Source organism: Anomaloglossus baeobatrachus, chromosome 1 (assembly GCF_048569485.1).
Source record: "Anomaloglossus baeobatrachus isolate aAnoBae1 chromosome 1, aAnoBae1.hap1, whole genome shotgun sequence".
NCBI lineage: Eukaryota > Metazoa > Chordata > Amphibia > Anura > Aromobatidae > Anomaloglossus > Anomaloglossus baeobatrachus.
In genome coordinates, this window is record NC_134353.1 from 291744639 (window position 1) to 291764939 (window position 20301).

The 20301-nt window shown below is 47.2% G+C and overlaps 1 protein-coding gene across 1 annotated transcript in view; it reads right to left on the reverse strand.

Annotated features, from left to right (window-relative positions):
• LOC142291966 (alcohol dehydrogenase 1-like) overlaps positions 1 to 20301 on the reverse strand; it is a 151288-nt gene that overhangs the window by 72945 nt on the left and 58042 nt on the right. The window contains exons 3-4 of the mRNA XM_075336954.1: positions 10768 to 10909; positions 94 to 181 (exon numbers count right to left, since the gene is read on the reverse strand). Of these exons, the coding sequence (XP_075193069.1) occupies positions 94 to 181; positions 10768 to 10909 (230 nt within the window). The remainder of the gene's footprint in view (positions 1 to 93; positions 182 to 10767; positions 10910 to 20301) is intronic.

Here is a 20301-nt window from a genome sequence, read left to right on the forward strand (position 1 = left end):
CTCCTATCTCCTGCTGTCTTTAGATTACATAATACTGTATAAATTTGCTGACATATTCCCTTTAATTGAACTTTAGCCACAAACAATACTTACTGTGTTTTTAGACAACAGTTGGTGTTTGGACTAAGACAAGGACTGCACTTTCCACACTGAGGAATACACAGTGGGATTACTTTGTCTCCTGAAAAAAACAAACAAAAAACTCATAATAATGCAAATCAATCAGATTAGTCAATAGATAATAGCCTATCTTAGGGTCCCGTCACACGTAGCTACGCACCAACGATCTCACCAGCAATACGACCAGGCAGGGATCGTTGGTGCGTCGCTACATGGTCACTGGTGAGCTGTCAATCAGGCAGATCTCACCAGCGACCAGCCAGCAGCGACTCGTGAAACGATGCTGCACTTGGTAACCAGGGTACATATCGGGTTACTAAGCAAAGCGCTTTGCTTGGTTAGCCGATATTTACCCTGGTTACCAGCGTACACCACTTACAGGCTGCCAGCGCTGGCTCCCTGTATACATAGCTAGGGTACACATCGGGTTACTAAGCAAAGCGCTTTGCTTAGTTACCCGATATTTACCCTGGCTACGTGTGCAGGGAGCCAGCACTGGCAGCCTGTAAGCGGCGTATGCTGGTAACCAGGTTAAATATCGGGTAACCAACAAAGCACTTTGCTAAGTTATCCGATATTTACCCGGGTTACCAGCGTACGCTGCTTACACAGAGTCGGTGCTCGTTGGTCTCCCGCAGTCAAACACGCCGATGCGTGTTGCACAGGGGGAGACCAACAAGCAAAAAAAGGTCTTGATCGTTTTGTAACGATCAGCGACCTCGTAGCAGTGGGCCACTCGCTGCTACGTGTCACATACAGCGACATCGCTGGCGAGGTCGCTAATACGTCACAAAACCTGTGACTTTTCAGTGATCTCGCTAGCGATCTCACTATGTGTGATGGGGGCTTAAGACGTGAAGCAGTGTTTGAAAGGATTTATGTTGTACAATGCTGAGTTTAAGTCAGTCTATTAGACTATTCTTGACAATCACACCATTACAGTTTTTTCTTGCAGTCTCTGTTGGGTTAGATAGGGCAATGGACCATAGAAGGAATATTTTAAAACATTTTTAAATTTTTTAATTCACCTTTTTAAACTTTTTGTATACTGCCATTCATTGAAACATTTTATCTTTGTTTTGGAGCTCAACACCCTAACAGATCTAAAGGCCCTCATATACTTTACAGTAATATGGTTCAAACTTGCCGATAGGTATGGGTTTAGCCAACAGTGTAATGTGTGGGGGCCTCCTGACTGTCCCCATTATAGTTGATATCGGAGGACAAAAGGATCCAGCATGTCAAATTTTGGACTTCCGTTTATTTTGTTCTCCTGAGATAAGCAATGATCAGAGATGTCTTGTATGAGGGGGCTGCTGATAAGTCTTTGGCTTTACCCAGAAAAAAACGAGATAGGATAATGAAACTTTACATTTATTCCACATACTCTCCACTGACGTCAACACACTTCTTATATCAGTATTCTAAATTCTGTAAACCTAGCAAAAAGAAGGATTTCGGTTGTGCCTCAAACCAGGCATCCATAGCAGCCATGGCATCAGAAATGGTGTGAAATTTGGTACCCTTGAGGTGGTTCTTCAGGTTTGGAAACAGATGATATCAGAGGGAGCTAGACCTGGTGAATAAGGTGGGTGGTCAACCAGCTGGAAGCCCAGCTCTGCCAGTTTTGCTGTGGTCACTTGTGCAGTGTGAGCGGGGGCGTTGTCTTACAGGAACAAGATTCCTTTGGACAGCTTGCTGTGCATTTTGGCCTTCAGAGCTGCCTTTAATTTGTCCAAAAGTTCAATGTAATACCTTGCATTGATGGTGGAACTCTTTTGAAGGTAGTTTACTAGCAGCATGCCCTCCTTATCCCAGAACACAGATGCAATCACTTTAGTGGCTGATTTTTGCACCCTGAACCTCTTTGGACAAGGACCACTGTTCCTCCACTCTTTTAACTGCTCTTTGTTTTCAAGATCACATCAAACTTGATGGTTGCTCACTCTCCCCAGTCTCAAAAGCTCGTTGCCTTGGAGTAACCCTCGACTCTGCTCTATCCTTCAAGCCACACATCTAAGCCCTCTTCACCTCATGCAGACTACAACTCAAAAATATCTCCCGGATCCGTGCTTTCCTTAACCAAGAATCAGCAAAAACATTAGTGCATGCCCTCACCATCTCTCGCCTCGACTACTGCAACCTCCTGCTCTCTGGCCTCCCTTCCAACACTCTTGCACCCCTCCAATCTGTTCTAAACTCTGAGGCCCGCTTAATCCACCTCTCCCCTCGCTAATCCCCAGCCTCGCCACTCTGCCAATCTCTTCACTGGCTTCCCATCGCCCAACGACTCCAGTTCAAAACATTAACCATGACATACAAAGCCATCCACAACCTGTCTCCTCACTACATCTGTAACCTAGTCTCCCGGTACCTACCTGCACGCAACTCAGATCCTCACAAGATCTCCTTCTGTACTCCTTTCTTATCTCCTCTTCCCACAATCGCGTACAAGATTTCTCCCGTGCCTCCCCCATACTCTGGAACGCTCTACCTCAGCATATCAGACTCTCCGCTACTATGGAAAGCTTCAAGAGGAACCTCAAGACCCATCTCTTCTAACAAGCCTACAACCTACAATAACCCTCAGTCCAGTACACCACTGCGCAGCCAGCTCTGTCCTCACCTATTGTACCATCACTCATTCCCTGTAGACTGTGAGCACTCGCGGGCAGGGTCCTGTCTCCTCCTATACCAGTCTGTTTTGTACTGTTAATGATTGTTGTACGTATACCCTCTTTCACTTGTAAAGCGCCATGGAATAAATGGCGCTATAATATTAAATAATAATAATAATACACAGATACGTACACGTACATATACATATTTAAAGACAAACTCACAAAAATACATATAAAGAGACAAATCTATACAGTCATATACACTGACATACATAGATACACATCATACATGCATACAGACACATACCCGCTTGTTTCCATCCAGCTCCTCCTTGGCATGTGGCTGTGCTGCATAATGGCCGTCACTAACAGACATGGCCGTGCACAGTGCACACTGACACTGCTGTATATATATCATAGGTGGGGCTGCGAGCTACAATATATACATCACAGGAGGGGCAGGGGGCTACAATATATAAATCACAGGAGGGGCAGGGGGCTACAATATATACATCACAGGAGGGGCAGGGGGCATATACATTATTGGAGGGCATAGATGTTACTGGAGTAGCAAACAGCTCTGGGGGTATACACATTACTGGGGTGGGTTGCATTGTGCTCTGGAGGCTGCACGTATGGCTCTGGGGGGCCGCACAGATGGCTATGGGGGGCCACATGCACAGCTCTGATCCATATATACACACTCACACAGCTCTGCTATATACACACATACCCTGATAGCACTGTTACACACATCTCTGCTGCATATGTACAAACACACACAGCTCTGCTGCATATAAATATATACACACAGCTCTTCTGCACACACACATCTCTGCTGCCCAAAGAGTATATATACACACAGCTCTGATGTGCTGCCCAAACAATACATATTCACAAAGCTCTGCTGCACACACAGCTCTGCTGCATACAGACACACGCAGCTCTGCTGCATTCAGCTCTGCTGCATACATACAGACACAGCTCTGCTGCATACAGACACAGACACACACAGCTCTGCTGCATACAGACACACACAGCTCTGCTGCATACATATAGACAGACACACACAGCTCTGCTGCATACAGACACAGCTCTGCTGCATACAGGCAGACACACACAGCTCTGCTGAATACATCATACAGAAACACACAGCTTGCTGCATACATACAGACAGACACACACAGCTTGCTGCATACATACAGACAGAGACACACAGCTCTGCTGCATACATACAAACAGACAGACACACAGCTCTGCTGCATACATACAGACACACACAGCTCTGCTGCATACAAACAGACAGACACACACAGCTCTGCTGCATACAGACACACAGCTGTGCTGCATACAGACAGACACACACAGCTCTGCTGCATACATACAGACATACACACACAGCTCTGCTGCATACATACAGGCAGACAGACACACACAGCTCTGCTGCATACATATAGACAGACACACACAGCTCTACTGAATACATACAAACACTAAAAAGGATAACTGAAGTGAGCACCAATGTGTATATATATATATATATATATATATATATATATATATATATACAGAATGCAAGCCAAAAAATACATAATCAATAAATATGAAGGCTGCACATCTACTAATTTGATAATACTATAATGCTAAAAGCATATTTGCTAACTGGAAAGTGAAAACCTGAATAATGACATGCATACCTGCCAAGTCTATTTGGAAAAAAGAGATATTTAGCAATTGCATTGATCAATGTAACCGAGCACGAATACCTCGCCAAGGTACCTCTCTATATTGGGGCCCCTAGCGCTGTGACCCTAACTGTGTGTCATCTCATTGCAAATAAAAACTGCTGTGTGTGGAGAAGGGTAACCAAGGACTTACTTATATAGGAGATGGAAAAAACATGGCCAAAAGGGGCAGAGCTGTGTTAACATTCAGAAAAATTCATAATACTAAAAAGGATAACTGAAGTGAGCGCCAATGTGTATATACTGTATATACAGAGTGCAAGCCAAAAAATACATAATCAATAAAGATGAAGGCTGCACATCTACTAATTTGATATTTTAATGCTATAAGCATACTGAAAAATGCAATTTGCTAACTATAAAGTGAAAACATGAATAATGATATGCATACCTGCCAAGACTATTTGACTATTTCCAGTATCCTTATAGCATTATACTATTATCAAATTAGTAGATGTGCAGCCTTCATCTTTATTGCATACATACAAACAGACACACACAGCTCTACTGCATTCATACCTACAGACAGACACACACAGCTCTACTGCATTCATACCTACAGACAGACACACACAGCTCTGCTGCATACAGATAGACACAGACACACGGCTCTTGTGGGTCCACACATGCGGCTCTTGGGGATCCACACACGCGGCTCTTGGGGCTCCACACACGTGGTTCTGGGGAGCCCACACACGTGGCTCTGGGGGGCCCGAACACAATGCTACGGGGGCCAGCACATACGGCTCTGGGGGAGGCCAGGGCATACATCTTCGGGGGGAGAAGCCCATACAACTCACTGGGGCCCATAAATCGGGGGGCAGGGAGGGCACATACAGATTGAGGGGGAGGAGGGCGCCGGAGGGAAGCACTGTTCTGGGGGTCGCTGGCTGGCACTGCGCCTCCTTCATCTGTGGGACTGAGTAGATGCCGTGTGGTAGCTGCGCCCACAGATGAAGTTCATACCAGGAGGACGCAGCGAACGCTGTGGTCTCTGTGCCTTAAAGGGAAGGCAGCTGCAGTTTCCTGCCGAGGACTGCGGTCCCCCCGGAACTGACTAAGGTGAGTGGGCTCCGGTCCGGAGTCAGTTGCTAATATTATTATTATTCTTATGCCTACTACATATTGAGATAGGATCTTGGAGATGGGACTACCCCTTTAATTCTTCTCCCTTATTTAGGATTGCTGATATATGTACTTGTAAATAACCTGTTAATAATGAATCTCCCTATAAAAATTCTGAGGTTAATATTGATATTATTTATTATTAACTGGTACCCCAAAACTCAGCTGATTCTACAGATACAGTAAAGGAAAAAGCATATTAACTCCAAAATTGCAGTTTTTCAGTTACCTCTGCTCCCCCAAAAATACAATAAAAAGCAAGTAAAACACTGCATGTATTTCAAAAATATGTAAGCAACAAATTGTCAAACCAAAAAACCCTCTAATAGCATCATTAACAGAAAATGACAAAAGTTATGGGTCTTATAAAATGGCAACAGAAACCAATTTATTTTGACAACTTCTGAATTTTTTTTTGTTAAATCCAGCAAAATATTAAAAAACAAACATGTTTATTGTCACTGTAATCTTACTGACTTGCAGAATCATGGCGCTGTTTCATTGAACTCTGTACAAACTAACTAAAACCATATAACAATTGCAGAATTGCGTCTGTCAGCAGTACATTATATGGTAAAGTGAATGGCGTGAATGAAAGTTAAAAGTCACCTGGCAAAAAGACACACTTTCAAATAGATATATCACCCCCCCCCCCCCCGCCCCGCCTCAAAGGAGTTTTTAGGACTTAATAGAATGGTCCAAAACTAAAGTTGATTTAATTCTAAATGTCTATATAATTTAATAATCTAATCCCTTTGTTCTTATGTTTTATTAAAATTTCTCTACCGTTGCACTCCGACGTATGGTCAGTACACACTCTCCACTTTGTCATCAGTATGACATCGATGAAGACAAATTTTCATATTACTTAGGCAGAAGATGACATTTATTACTAACTAGAAGGTGGCCCGATTCTAACGCATCGGGTATTCTAGAATTTACGTATTGTGTAGTTAATGTATGATTTTTGTTTTTTATATATATATATATATATATACTAGAAGGTGGCCCGATTCTACGCATCGGGTATTCTAGAATTTACGTATTGTGTAGTTAATGTATGATTTTTGTTATATATATATATATAGATGTTGTTGTGTGTAGTTACCAAGTGTTTGTGTAGGGCGCTGTACATGTTCTGGGTGTTGTCTGGGTGTGACGGGGGGTGAGAGCGGTGTTGTATGTGTGTTGCGTGTGTTGCGTTGTTTGTGGAGCGCTGTGTGTCTGTAGCGTTGTTTGTGTGTGTTGCGCGGTTTGTGTGGGTGTGGTGTGTTTTGGGGGGAGGTATGTTTTGTGCAATGTGTGTGTGTTACGTGGTATGTGCGTATATTTATGTATGCCGCGGTGTTTGTGTGTTGGGTGTTGTGTGTGTGCAGCGTTGTCTGTGTGTGTGGGTGTCTGTGTACGGCGGTGTTTGTGGTTCCCAGTGTGTGTGTGGTGTGTTGTGTGTGTGTGTTGGGGGGAGGTGTGCACCTCCCATCGTGCTCCATCCCCCATGCTGCGCACCCCCCATCGTGCTCCATCCGCCATGCTGCGCACTCCCAAATGTGCTCCATCCGCCATGCTGCGCACTCCCAAACGTGGTCCATCCGCCATGCTGCGCACTCCCAAACGTGCTCCATCCGCCATGCTGCGCACTCCCAAAAGTGCTCCATCCGCCATGCTGCGCACTCCCAAACCTGCTCCATCCGCCATGCTGCGCACTCCCAAACGTGCTCCATCCGCCATGCTGCGCACGCCCCAAACGTGCTCCATCCACCATGCTGCGCACTCCCAAACATGCTCCATCCGCCATGCTGCGCACTCCCAAACGTGGTCCATCCGCCATGCTGCGCAGTCCCAAACGTGTTCCATCCGCCATGCTGCGCATTCCCAAACGTGCTCCATCCGCCATGCTGCGCACTCCCAAATGTACTCCATCCGCCATGCTGCGCACTCCCAAACGTGCTCCATCCGCCTTGCTGCGCACTCCCAAACATGCTCCATCCGCCATGCTGCGCACTCCCAAACGTGGTCCATCCGCCATGCTGCGCAGTCCCAAACGTGCTCCATCCGCCATGCTGCGCACTCCCAAACATGCTCCATCCCCCATGCTGCGCACCCCCCATCGTGCTCCCAGCCTCCCCCAGCATCAGCCTCCCCCTCCCAGCCTCCCCCAGCATCAACCTCCCCCAGCATCAGCCTCTCTCCTCCCAGCCTCCCCCAGCATCAGCCTCCCCCAGCATCAGCCTCACCCAGCATCAGCCTCTCTCCTTCCAGCCTCCCCCAGCATCAGCCTCTCTCCTCCCAGCCTCCCTCCTCCCAGCCTCCCCCAGCATCAGCCTCCCCCAGCATCAGCCTCCCCCAGCATCAGCCTCTCTCCTTCCAGCCTCCCCCAGCATCAGCCTCCCCCAACATCAGCCTCTCTCCTCCCAGCCTCCCCCAGCATCAGCCTCCCCCTCCCAGCCTCCCCCAGCATCAGCCTCCCCCAGCAGCAGCCTCTCTCCTCCCAGCCTCCCCCAGGATCAGCCTCTCTCCTCCCAGCCTCTCCTCCCAGCCTTCCCCTCCCAGCCTCCCTCAGCATCAGCCTTCCCCAGCATCAGCCTCTCTCCTCCCAGCCTCCCCCAGCATCAGCCTCTCTCCTTCCAGCCTCCCCCAGCATCAGCCTCCCCCTCCCAGCCTTCCCCAGGATCAGCCTCCCCCTCCCAGCCTTCCCCAGGATCAGCCTCTCTCCTCCCAGCCTCCTCCAGCACGCCGTGCTCCTCTGCCGACACTCACAGATCCGATCGCATACACTCACACACACCCAATCGCATACACTCACACACACCCGATCGCATACACTCACACACACACACACTGACGATATCGCACATCCACGCTCACACTCACAACATCCAGAGATACCACATGCTTCTGGCCATGTGATCCTACGGCAGGTCCTGGAAGGTCACAACAGCACAGTATCGAGGCCGAGAAGCAAGCGATATCTCCGGATGCTGTGAGTATGTGGATACGATGTGATGTGTGTGTGAGGTGTGTGTGAGAGTGAGTGTGAGCCGGTGTACACTGGTAACTATGATACACATCGGGTAACCAAGGGACCTTAGTTACCCGATGTGTATAATGGTTACCAGCGTTCACAGCCTCCGTCAAGATCCCAGCATCGCAAGGTTATGTCTGGCGCTGCTGAGATCGTGACGGAGCCGGTGTAGAAGCAAGCGATATCCCAGGATGTTGTGAGTGTGTGGATGTGATGTGTGAGGTGTGTGTGAGAGTGAGTGATCTGATGTGTGTTTGTGTACTCACCTGGGAATCGGAGCTCCGTGTCAGTTGGGCCAGAGCGAGCGTGCATTGCGTGAGGGGGGCGGGGCCTGCAGAGAGCCGGGGCGAGAGGCCAATCCGTGTGGGGGCGGGGCCATGGCGAGCCCAGCGGCCAATCAGCTTTGTGTCACCGTAAGGACACAATTTTGGAGCATGACAGACAGACAGACAGACAGAATAAGGCAATTATATATATAGATATATATATATAGATGTTGTTGTGTGTAGTTGCCAGTGTTTGTGTAGGGCGCTGTAAATGTTCTGCGTGTTGTCTGGGTGTGGGGGTGTGTGAGAGCGGTGTTGTATGTGTGTTGCGTTGTGTGTGTTGCGTTGTTTGTGGAGCGCTGTGTGTCTGCAGCGTTCTGTGTGTGTGTTGCTGTGTGTGTTGCGCGGTTTGTGTGGGTGTGGAGTGCGTGTGTGTTTTTGGGGAGGTACGGTATGTTTTGTGCAATGTGTGTTGCGCGGTATGTGCGTATATTTATGTATGCCGCGGTGTTTGTGTGTTGGGTGTTGTGTGTGCGGTGTTGTCTGTGTGTGTGTGGGTGTCTGTGTAGGGCGGTGTTTGTGGTTCCCAGTGTGTGTGTGGTGTGTTGTGCGGTGCGCGTGTGGCGGTGTGTGTGTTTTGGGGGGAGGTGTGCACCCCCCATCGTGTTCCATCCCCCATGCTGCACATCCCCCATCGTGCTCCATCCCCCATGCTGCGTACCCCCATCGTGCTCCATCCCCCATGTTGCGCACCCCCTATCGTGCTCCATCCCCCATGCTGCGCACCCCCCATCGTGTTTCATCCCCCATGCTGCGCACCCCCCATCGTGCTCCCTCCCCCATGCTGCTCACCCCCCATCGTGCTCCATCCCCCATGCTGCACACCCCCCATTGTGCTCCATCCTCCATGCTTCGCACCCCCCATCGTGCTTCATCCCCCATGCTGCGCACCCCTCATCGTGCTCCATCCGACATGCTGCGCACCCCCCATCGTGCTCCGTCCGACATGCTGTGCACCCCCTATCGTGCTCCATCCCCCATGCTGCGCACCCCCCATCGTGCTCCATCCCCCATGCTGCACACCCCCCATCGTGCTCCATCCCCCATGCTGCACACCCCCCATCGTGCTCCATCCTCCATGCTGCACACCCCCCATCGTGCTCCATCCCCCATGCTGGGGCGGCCGGGTCCGAGCGTGGCAACGTGTGCCGGGGGCGGGACTGAGCGGGCGAGGCGTCAGCGTATGCCGGCTCCCTGCACATGTGTACCGGGAGCCGGTGTACGCTGGTAACCATGATACACATCGGGTAACTAAGGGAAGCGCTTCCTATAGTTACGCGATGTGTATCATGGTTACCAGCGTACACCGGCTCCGTCACGATCCCAGCATCGCAAGGTTATGTCCGCCGGGGGCGGGGCCGAGTGTGCCAATGTGTGGCGGGGGCGAGGCGTCAGCGTATGCCGGCTCCCTGCACATGTATATAGGGAGCCGGTGTACGCTGGAGCGGGCGATGCGTGCGGAGGGCCGGGGCGAGTGGCTAATCCATGCGGGGGGCGGGGCCAGGCCGAGGCGAGCGGCCAATCCGTGGGGGGGGCCAGGCCGAGCCCAGCGGCCAATCCGACAGTTGTCACTGTAATGACACTGTCACGGTGACACAATGTCATTGTGACACAATTTTGGAGCAAGACAGACAGATAGACAGAATAAGGCAATTATATATATATAGATATGATTCTATGTAGAGGGAGTAGAAGGGGCTAAAGACAGAGCCCCTCCCATTCTGCCCCCCTCCTGTCTACATAAAATAATATCAGTGGCAACTGCTAAATATATATCTTTAGTCCTGTATGAAGGTTCATATTTATACCTGGTTTAAATTCCGTCACTTGGTCACCAACACTTTCAACCACTCCAGCTCCTTCATGGCCAAGAATAACTGGAAAATGTATATTTTCCATTTCTCCATGCAACACGTGATCGTCTGTTCGACAAATTCCTGAACTAACCATCTGCATAAAATACAAACAATTTATGGGTAGCATTAGTCTACAGTGGTAAAATTGTAACACATTTTAAAAGCAGATTTCAGATCCAGGATCCACTCAAATAATATGTGACAATATACATATGTACAATCTACGTAAACAAGTCCTTGGAAACCATTTCCCCATATATTGTAGAATGAAAACATGCCAAAAGAAGAAAATGTTTCAGATTTAATCTCTTCATTTTATTTCATTTAATGGCAGTCATTCTATGGTGCCAATGATGAGACTTGTCACTACGGATTTCACTGTTTGCCATCTACTACTACAGTAGTGTTGTGTGTCTAGGTGTCTCTGCCCAATGTTGTATGGGGGTAAACTAGTTGATTATGAAGAAGATTATATTATATTTAGCTTTAAACGACCACTGATCAGGTACTTGTTTGCTGATTGGCGATAATTTAATGGCCTGTTTGCACATGAAGACCACGATTTAGATGTGCACTAACCAAACTATAAATGGAATTTGTCATCAGGTTTTTGCTATATAATGGGGGAGCAGCTTAATAGAAGAGAGAGAAAGCCTGATTCCAAGGATGTATCATATACCTGGCTGTTTGGTATAGTTTTTATAGTATCCTTGTCTTCTGTGCTGTGTAGAACCCCACCCACACTCCTAACTGGCAGCTTCATGTGTACACTGTGAATTGTCAGCAAGGTGTTAATCAGTGCTGGGGGCAGGATTGCACAGAGTAGCCTGACTTGTCTGCACATGAGATGTAGTCCTGTAGTTTTAATCTCTTGCTGATAAAGTACTGCTGATAAAATATTGATTGTATTGAAACTACAATACACAACCTAATAAGTGATACATCCACTGATGCGCACAGACAGAAGAGAGCCCCTGTGCAAAAACAGTATCTAGGCCCTTTTTAGTCCAATAACTCATCAACATGCACAATTCCACTTTTTTTAGAGGTAGAAATTGGCCTCCTCATCTCCTGTGCGGTGGCACAAGTTGCACCAATGATATGTCTGCCCCTGAATACATTCCTTTAATCAGGCTCTTGTGCCCTATATTATACTGCTTTCAGCTTAAATAGCAAAACGACGATTGCAGTCTAAGGGCGGCTTTGCACGTTGCGACATCGCACGTGCAATGTCGATGGGGTCAAATCGAAAGTGACACACATCCGGCGTCGCAGTCGATATCGCAACGTGTAAAACCTTTTTGATACAATGAATGAGCGCAAAAGCGTCGTTATCGTATCATCGCTGCAGCCTCCGACATTTCCATAATGCCGGTGCAGCGACAGGTGCGATGTTGTTCCTCGCTCCTGCGGCAGCACACATCGCTGTGTATGAAGCCGCAGGAGCGAGGAACTTCACCTTACCTGCCGCCGGCTGCAATGAGAAGGACGGAGGTGGGCGGGATGTTTACATCCTGCTCATCTCCGCCCCTCCGCTTCAATTGGCCGCCTGCCGTGTGACGTCGCTGTGACGCCACACGACCCGCCCCTTAGGAAGGAGGCGGGTCGCCGGCCAGAGGGACGTCGCACGGCAGGTATGTGCGTGTGAAGCTGCCGTAGCGATAATAATCGCTACGGCAGCTTTCACTAGATATCGCACGTGCGACGGGGGCGGGACTATCGCTGCAGCATCGGTAACACATTGTTACCGATGTCGCAGCGTGCAAAGCCCGCCTTAGTCCTTATGATGGGAAAACATATTCGCTTCCTAAATGTCCGCTGTGTTTTATTGTGCAAGCAAAGTGCATGAGAACTGAATAAACCTCATGCACATGCTGTAAAATATAGCAGCTATGTACATTGATAGGAGCTTTGGGTTTTAGATCTGCAGCATGTCAATCTATGCTATTGATATAATTGCAATTTTCATCCTTTTATCATGCAAAGCGTAAAATATGTGGCTTCCCCACACCTTTCTGCAATGATATCCTCTATGGGACCTCCACAGAGATCCACAGAAAATAATTTCCTGGGAACATAGCCTAATAAATTATTCATAACTTATACGCTGCCATTGTTCTTCTAGAGAAGAACCTGTTTACATAGGACAATGTGCGGCCAAGAATGTTGATCTTTGGTTAAAGCAAAACATCACCAGACAAATGAGCCTTTTGTGCGTTCATCGGGGGAATTGGCAGCCTGTTCAAGACTACACAATTATCATTCTCCTAAGACTGCAACTAACTATAATAGTGTAGTATATATATATATATATATATATATATATATATATAAATCCTTAGTTTTCTGCCAGCTTCTAATTAGGATTCATGCTCGTCCTTTATAAATTATGTTTTTCTATGTAGAAATGTTAGTATCTTGTATAGCACATATGATGTATGTCTTGATGATATTATGTCATCTATTATGATAAAAAAAATGAATACATTCATTATCATAAGTCGCGGGCAGAGGGGACGCGCTCGCCACGCTCGGGTCCGGGGCTTCTGCGGCTGGACCCGGGGACTCGAGCAGCGCTCCTCACCCGTGAGTGAAAAGGGGGGTGTTTTGTTTAGGGAGATAGTTTGTGACGCCACCCACGAGTCGTGATGATTATTAGCACCACCGCTGCTGGTGATGGGGATCCTGGGAGAGATGGTAGGGAGCAGCTAGGATGTTGTCCCCTCCGTGGGTAGGGGTTGGTGATCCCGAGGTCCGGTGGTGTAACGGGGAGGCTGGATGGCTGGGGGTGCAGGGTTGCAGGAACAGCACGGCGCAGTGCCAGATAGCACTGGTATACTCACTCAGACAATCAATGACAGAGTCTCTGGTAAACCAAACGGCCGGATGGACAGGTCCCGCAGCCGGCTGCAGTGTTGTTGTGCTCTCCCCGGATGGCTGATGGTGGCTGTCTTTCCCTGCACCTGTTAGAATGTTCTGATTCCTGTGGTTGCCCACCAGTAGTCCGCTCCCCGGCGTATAGGTGCCGTAGGAGCCCGTTTTGCCCGCAGGCGCTGGCCCTTGGATCTCTAGCCTATAGCGGTGGCTGTATATCCTCTCGGTGTGGACTGTTGCCTTCTTTCGGGTCTTGGTTGTTGGGAAACCCCTGGGGTTCCGGTCACACTCGGATTTGACCGTTGTCGGCGGCTCCAAGCCTAGTCTGGGTCCGATGGCCCTGCCTGTGTGCTTAGCTTCACTCCGTTCCCCGGTTCGGTACGGCTCTGCAGAGATTCACTAACTCCTGCAGACGGCCACCACCATCTGCCAACCTTGCTGTTTGTGTCTGGGCCCCTACACAGACACCGACAGTTTGTGGCCTCTCACTTTCACCTCCAAAACTCATCTGTCTCTTTTCCCACCTCCAGGCCTGTGAACTCCTCGGTGGGTGGGGCCAACCTCCTGGCTCCGCCCCACCTGGTGTGGACATCAGACCCTGGAGGGAGGCAACAAGGGTTTTTGTTTGACTGATGTAACTGTCTAGGGGGGGTGTGTATGGTGTTATGTCTGTGACTACCTGGCTAGTCCATGGCGTCACACTCCCCCTTGGTAAAATGCAGACCGTCCACGGGCTGCCCGTCCATCACCGGTTTTATTTTTTTGTAAAAGATAAATACATGTAAACATTCAACATAAGCATATTTTAGTTCTTCCCTTACAGGAGGCTCGGTACTTTAACGTTGCAAACGGTAAACATTTTTATTAAAACGGACGGGTTCATGGTCATCCGCTCATCCACCCAAGCAACCTAACCCTTGATGCTGCCCCTAAGAAACGGGCAGCACTCCTTTACCCCAGTCCTGGTCCAGGTTACCCGAGCGGGAACGGGTACGGTATCTCGCACCCGGCTGTCACTTCAGGGGACCCCACGTCCAGGGGGACCCCTGACCCCCGGAGGATGGCCACCGGTCCTGGTGGTGGCCGGGCCCCAGCCTACTCTGCTGCGGGCCCTTCCTCCAATCTGCCTCTCCGGAGGCGGCACGGAACGGAAAACGGCCCACAAACTATTTAGAAGCCCACAAGTTCGTGGGTGGCCTGCAAGTTCTCGGCCATGTTCATGAGCAGTTCCTCATGTGGGCTGTTTTGGATAAACACACTGATGGTCCCAACGGGGACAACTTGCCTTACAACGGATGACAATCAACTGGTTGATGATCAGTGAAACTTCGGATTGATGTTCATTCAACAGAAAGCAAGGTGCTGAGGGTCCCAACGGGGACAACTTGCTCTTTTTCGGACGGTTACTCCAGCTCCCCCTCCGATGCAGATCCGACCCCCGCCTCAAACATCTCCAATACACAGCAGGCGTGGTGGGAGAGAGCCATCCGATATCCATTCCCACCGCTCCGCGGGACATACAGTCATGGCCAAAAGTTTTGAGAATGACACCAAAATTATATTTTCACATGATCTGTTGCCCTCTGGTTTTTAATTGTGTTTCTCTGATGTTTGACAGTTAGAATGAGTTAATGCAGCAAGTCAATATTTGCAGTGTTGACCCTTCTTCAGGACCTCTGCAATTCTCCCTGGCATGCTCTCAATAAACTTCTGGATCAAATCCTGACTGATAGCTGTCCATTCTTGCATAAGCAATGCTTGCATTTTGAATTTGTTGGTTTTTGTTTGTCCACCCGTCTCTTGATGATTGCCCACAAGTTCTCAATGGGATTAAGATCTGGGGAGTTTCCAGGCCATGGACCCAAAATCTCTGTTTTGTTCCATGAGCCATTTAGTGATCACCTTTGCTTTATGGCAAGGTGCTCCATCATGCTGAAAAAGGCATTGTTGGGCGCCAAACTGCTCTTGGACAGTTGGGAGAAGTTGCTCTTGGAGGACATTCTGGTACTATTCTTTATTCATGGCTGTGTTTTTAGGCAAGACTGTGAGTGAGCCGATTCCCTTAGCTGAGAAGCAACCCCACACATGAATCGTTTCAGAATGCTTAACAGTTGGCATGAGATAAGACTGGTGGTAGCGCTCACCTCTTCTTCTCCTAATAAGCTGTTTTCCAGATGTTCCAAACAATCGAAAAGGGGATTCATCTGAGAAAATGACTTTACTCCAGTCCTCAGCAGTCCACTCCCTGTACCTTTTGCAGAATATCAGTCGGTCCCTGATGTTTTTTCTGGAGAGAAGTGGCTTCTTTGCTGCCCTCCTTGAAACCAGGCCTTGCTCAAGCAGTCTCTGCCTCACAGTGCGTGCAGAAGCACTCACACCAGCCTGCTGCCATTGCTGAGCTAGCTCGGCACTGCTGGTAGTCCGATCCCGCAGCTGAAACAGTTTTAAGATACGGTCCTGGCGTTTGCAGGTTTTTCTTGGGCGCCCTGGAGCCTTTTTGGCAACAATGGAAGCTCTCTTCTTGAAGTTCTTGATGATGCGATAGATTGTTGACTGAGGTGCAATCTTTGTAGCTGCGATACTCTTCCCTGTTAGGCCATTTTTGTGCAGAGCAATGATGGCTGCACGTGTTTCTTTAGAGATAACCATGGTTAACTGAAGAGAAACAATGACACCAAGCACCAGCCTCCTTTTAAAGTGTCCAGTGGTGTCATTCTTACTTAATCATGACTGATTGATCGCCAGCCCTGTCCTCATCAACACCCACACCTGTGTTAATGGAACAATCACTAAAACAATGTTAGCTGCTCCTTTTAAGGCAGGAATGCAATGATGTTGAAATGTGTTTTAATATTGACTTTGCAAGTAATTGCTATTAAGCTGATGACTCTTTATGACATTCTGGAGTATATGCAAATTGCCATTAGAAAAACTTAAGCAGTAGACGTTGTAAAAATTAATATTTGTAGCATTCTCAAAACTTTTGGCCATGACTGTAGAACAATAGGGGTCTGTTTTATGACTTATCCAGTTGTCATCTATTATGATACATGCCAAGTGCCCCTGTCATCTGAGACTTGGTGGAAAATAGTGCATGCTGTGATTTTTTTTTTTTACACTTTTCCGTTTATAAAAAACTGTCATTTGAGCAGCCCAATTGAATTACATTGGTCTGTTTGCTGTCTGATCTTTACTTGGACAGCACACGTCCATATGATACACTCAGCTGCACAAGCTTATAGTGTGTAATCCAAATTGGACAATTATTATCTAATTACTTAATCAGCTGTTTAGCGCAGAAGCATGCAGATAAGATTGGCTAGATTATATGAGCACTGATGGGGCCTGTGCCCCAGGTACTGTGTGGTAATAAGTTAAAGACTACTTGAAGGAATATTCTCCTCTTATAACAAAAAACTTAATCAAGTTATCCACCACCCTAACTCATTTCATTTTTTTATTCACTAATTGTGCTATTATGTGCTACTAAATGCAGCCATACTCTTATTATAGTAATATAAACCTTTCATAGTTTATCATGCAGATAGCATCCCTTGGTGTCTGCTAGCTGCAGCTTTGATGTTTACAATGATCACTTTCTCTCCCCAGGCTTACTGTGCTCTATTACTACAAGTTCCATCATGCATTGTAGTAGCCTGTGAGCCAGCACTTAGTACGCCCCCTCCATTCTTCACCCTATGCTGCTGAATATACTGGGAGATACTAAGTGTCAGAGCAGCCCAGAGTAGGTATAGTCCATCTGGCAATTACCAGATGGTGAGCATGGCCCTCCAACTGTGTTTGTTATGCAGATTTCAGCGCTTTTTAGCTGTCCATGTCAGTGATTGGATCACCTAAACCCTTTGCTTTTAAAATGCACTCCCCCTGACGAAGGCTTTTCTTGCCGAAACCGGCGCCGGGTGGACGCTGGCACCAGGTTGTTCCCCGGTTTCCCTCCTCTCAGGTATGTTTACACTCTAAAAAGGGTATTGGCCCTTTAGACTTTATGTCTGTAACCTTAACTTAGGGCTCCATACCCAGTGAGTCACTTTATACTTGATATGACACTTTAGTCTCTATTAGGTTTTTGTACCAGCATATGTGATTAAATGGTTTTTGGTTTGCCCAATAATTTACATACCTGACATTAATTGGTGTTTAGCCTCTATACTATGTATATGGTGTTTCCATTCATCTTTCTATACTGTGTATATGGCTATTTAATGTCTTTTATGGTTTGGTAGGGATTGTATTATCTTTCACTCAGCCAGGATTCTCCTGGTGTTGGTGTTCTTCTTGTAAATGTGCCGCTCACCACCTACCCTTAATAAAGCTTCACTTTTCAGCAATTGGGCTCTGTTGGTCGTCTTTTCCTATTTTTTTTGCAGCCCAGAGTAGGTATAGTCCATCTGGCAATTACCAGATGGCGAGTACAGCCCTCCAACTGTGCTTGTTATGCAGATTTCACTGCTTTTTAGCTGTCCATGTCAGTGATTGGATCACCTACACCCTTTGCTTTTAAAATGCAGGTCGTAGCACTTCACTAGCAAAGGTGTCAGCTGCTGGTGTTACTGCTGAATGAAACCGTCAGCTCAGCTTTGGTGAGGCAGGCTAATACTATCTTCAGGAGGCATGCTCAGAAAAGCTGTTATTCACTCCAGAATTTCTACATTCACCATCAGGAGCCAAGTGACAGCTTCCTTTCATTTGGTCTCATTTCTGTGCCCTAAAAGGAAGAATTGGACATAACCAAGGAGTAAAAATAATTTACATAACAATCCAGTACTATGTGATTCCTGCTGAGATGAGCTCATAGAAGCTATACATCTAGTACAAGTATGTTACAAAAGGTATTTTTTTTATAGGGAGTGAAAAAGTAGTGGAAGACCTCTATAGAACAAATCTGTTAACCAGGTATTTTCTTCCTCAACTGAGAGGAGCATTATGTAGAAAAAGAGACCCTGATGCCAACAAAGTATCACTTAGTGCAGTAGTTGAGACACAGAAATTTTAGATGTTGCCTGTAGCAGAGCTGAGAAAGCTAACCCCCACCCCCACCAAAACTTTCTGTATGAATGGTCTATTGACTGTGAGCTGCTTATCAGAGGAGGGGACATGGTCAGATGACTTTGCACAAGGCAGCTAGTTATACAAATAATAATGTTTTGGTCATAAAACCTTCACTGTAAGTAAACAGTAGAACAGCTTGATAACTGACACATTGCTGAAATCTGTGTTTCAGCCCCTATCTATTGCTGGCTTCAGATTACATAGCATAAACCTGCTGACAGATTCCCTTTAACTCATAGTTACATAAGTTGAAAAAAAACTTAGGTTCATCAAGTTTAATCTTTTTCCATCAGTTATACATTTTTGTCACTAAACTATCTATAACCCACAATGTTATGTGTACTGAGGAAATCATCCAGTCCTTTTTTAAAAGCTGTTATAGTGTCTTCCATTACCACCTCCTGCGGTAGGACATTCCACAGCTGACTGCTCCCACTGTAAAGAACCCTTTCTTATTTATCTGCCAGAAATGACATTTTTTCCCTGAAATGAGTTCACCCGGTCCTTAGTATTGTCGTAGGAAGGAAAAAGTCATGTGGCTGTCCTTTGTATTGAACGTAATTGTTTTGTATATAGTGATGGGCAGACTCGCAGATAATCAGTATCGGCGGGTTTAACCGGATATAAAAAAAAATTAAAAAAAATAAAAACGGGTCATGACCAGAATTGATCCCGGATATCTGGCCATATGCCAGTCCCCATATAAGTGTATGGAGACAAGAATCCGGTGCGTAAAGATGGTGGTAGAAGAAATAGGGGGATTGACCAAGCATGGTATACTTACCGAGTCTCCGGCGTGGTTGTAACTGCTCCCAAGGTTGCTCACGCTTCTTCTGGGGCCGCTCATTATGGCTCATCCATATTCACTGCTTCCCCCGCCCACCATCAGTCCCCGTGTCTATGATTGGTTACAGTCAGATGTGCCCCCAAGCTGAGTGTCAGACTGCAACCAATCACAGAACCTGTCTGCAGGTCCCTATCATCGTGTAAAACTAAATAAAAATAAAATTAGCAAAGGGTCCCTCCCATATTATGATACCCAGGACAGATAATGCATACAGCTACAGGCTGCAGCCCCCAGCTGTGCACTTATCTTGGCTGTGTATGAAAATAAGAGGAACCATGTGCGGCTTTTTTAATAAATACATAAATAATGCTTAAAAACTGCGTGTGCTCCCCCCTAATTTTGATACCCAGCCATCATAAAGCCAACAACTGGGGGTTAGTATTCTCAGGCTGGAAGACCCATGGTTATTGGGCTCCCCAGCCTAAAAATAGCAGCCTGCAGCCTCACATCCATTAGATGTGACAATCCTGGAACTTTTCCCGTTTCTTCCTGATTTCCATGGTGCAGTGGGAATTGGGCTAATAAGGGGTTAATGGCAGCTCAGCTCACAGACACCACTGAGCCCTAGATTAGTAATGGGAGGCATCTATGAGACCCCACCCATCACTAATCTGTTAGTGAAAATAAATTAACACAAACACCCAAAAAATCCTTTATTTGAAATAAAATACAAAAACACCCTCTTTCACCCCCCA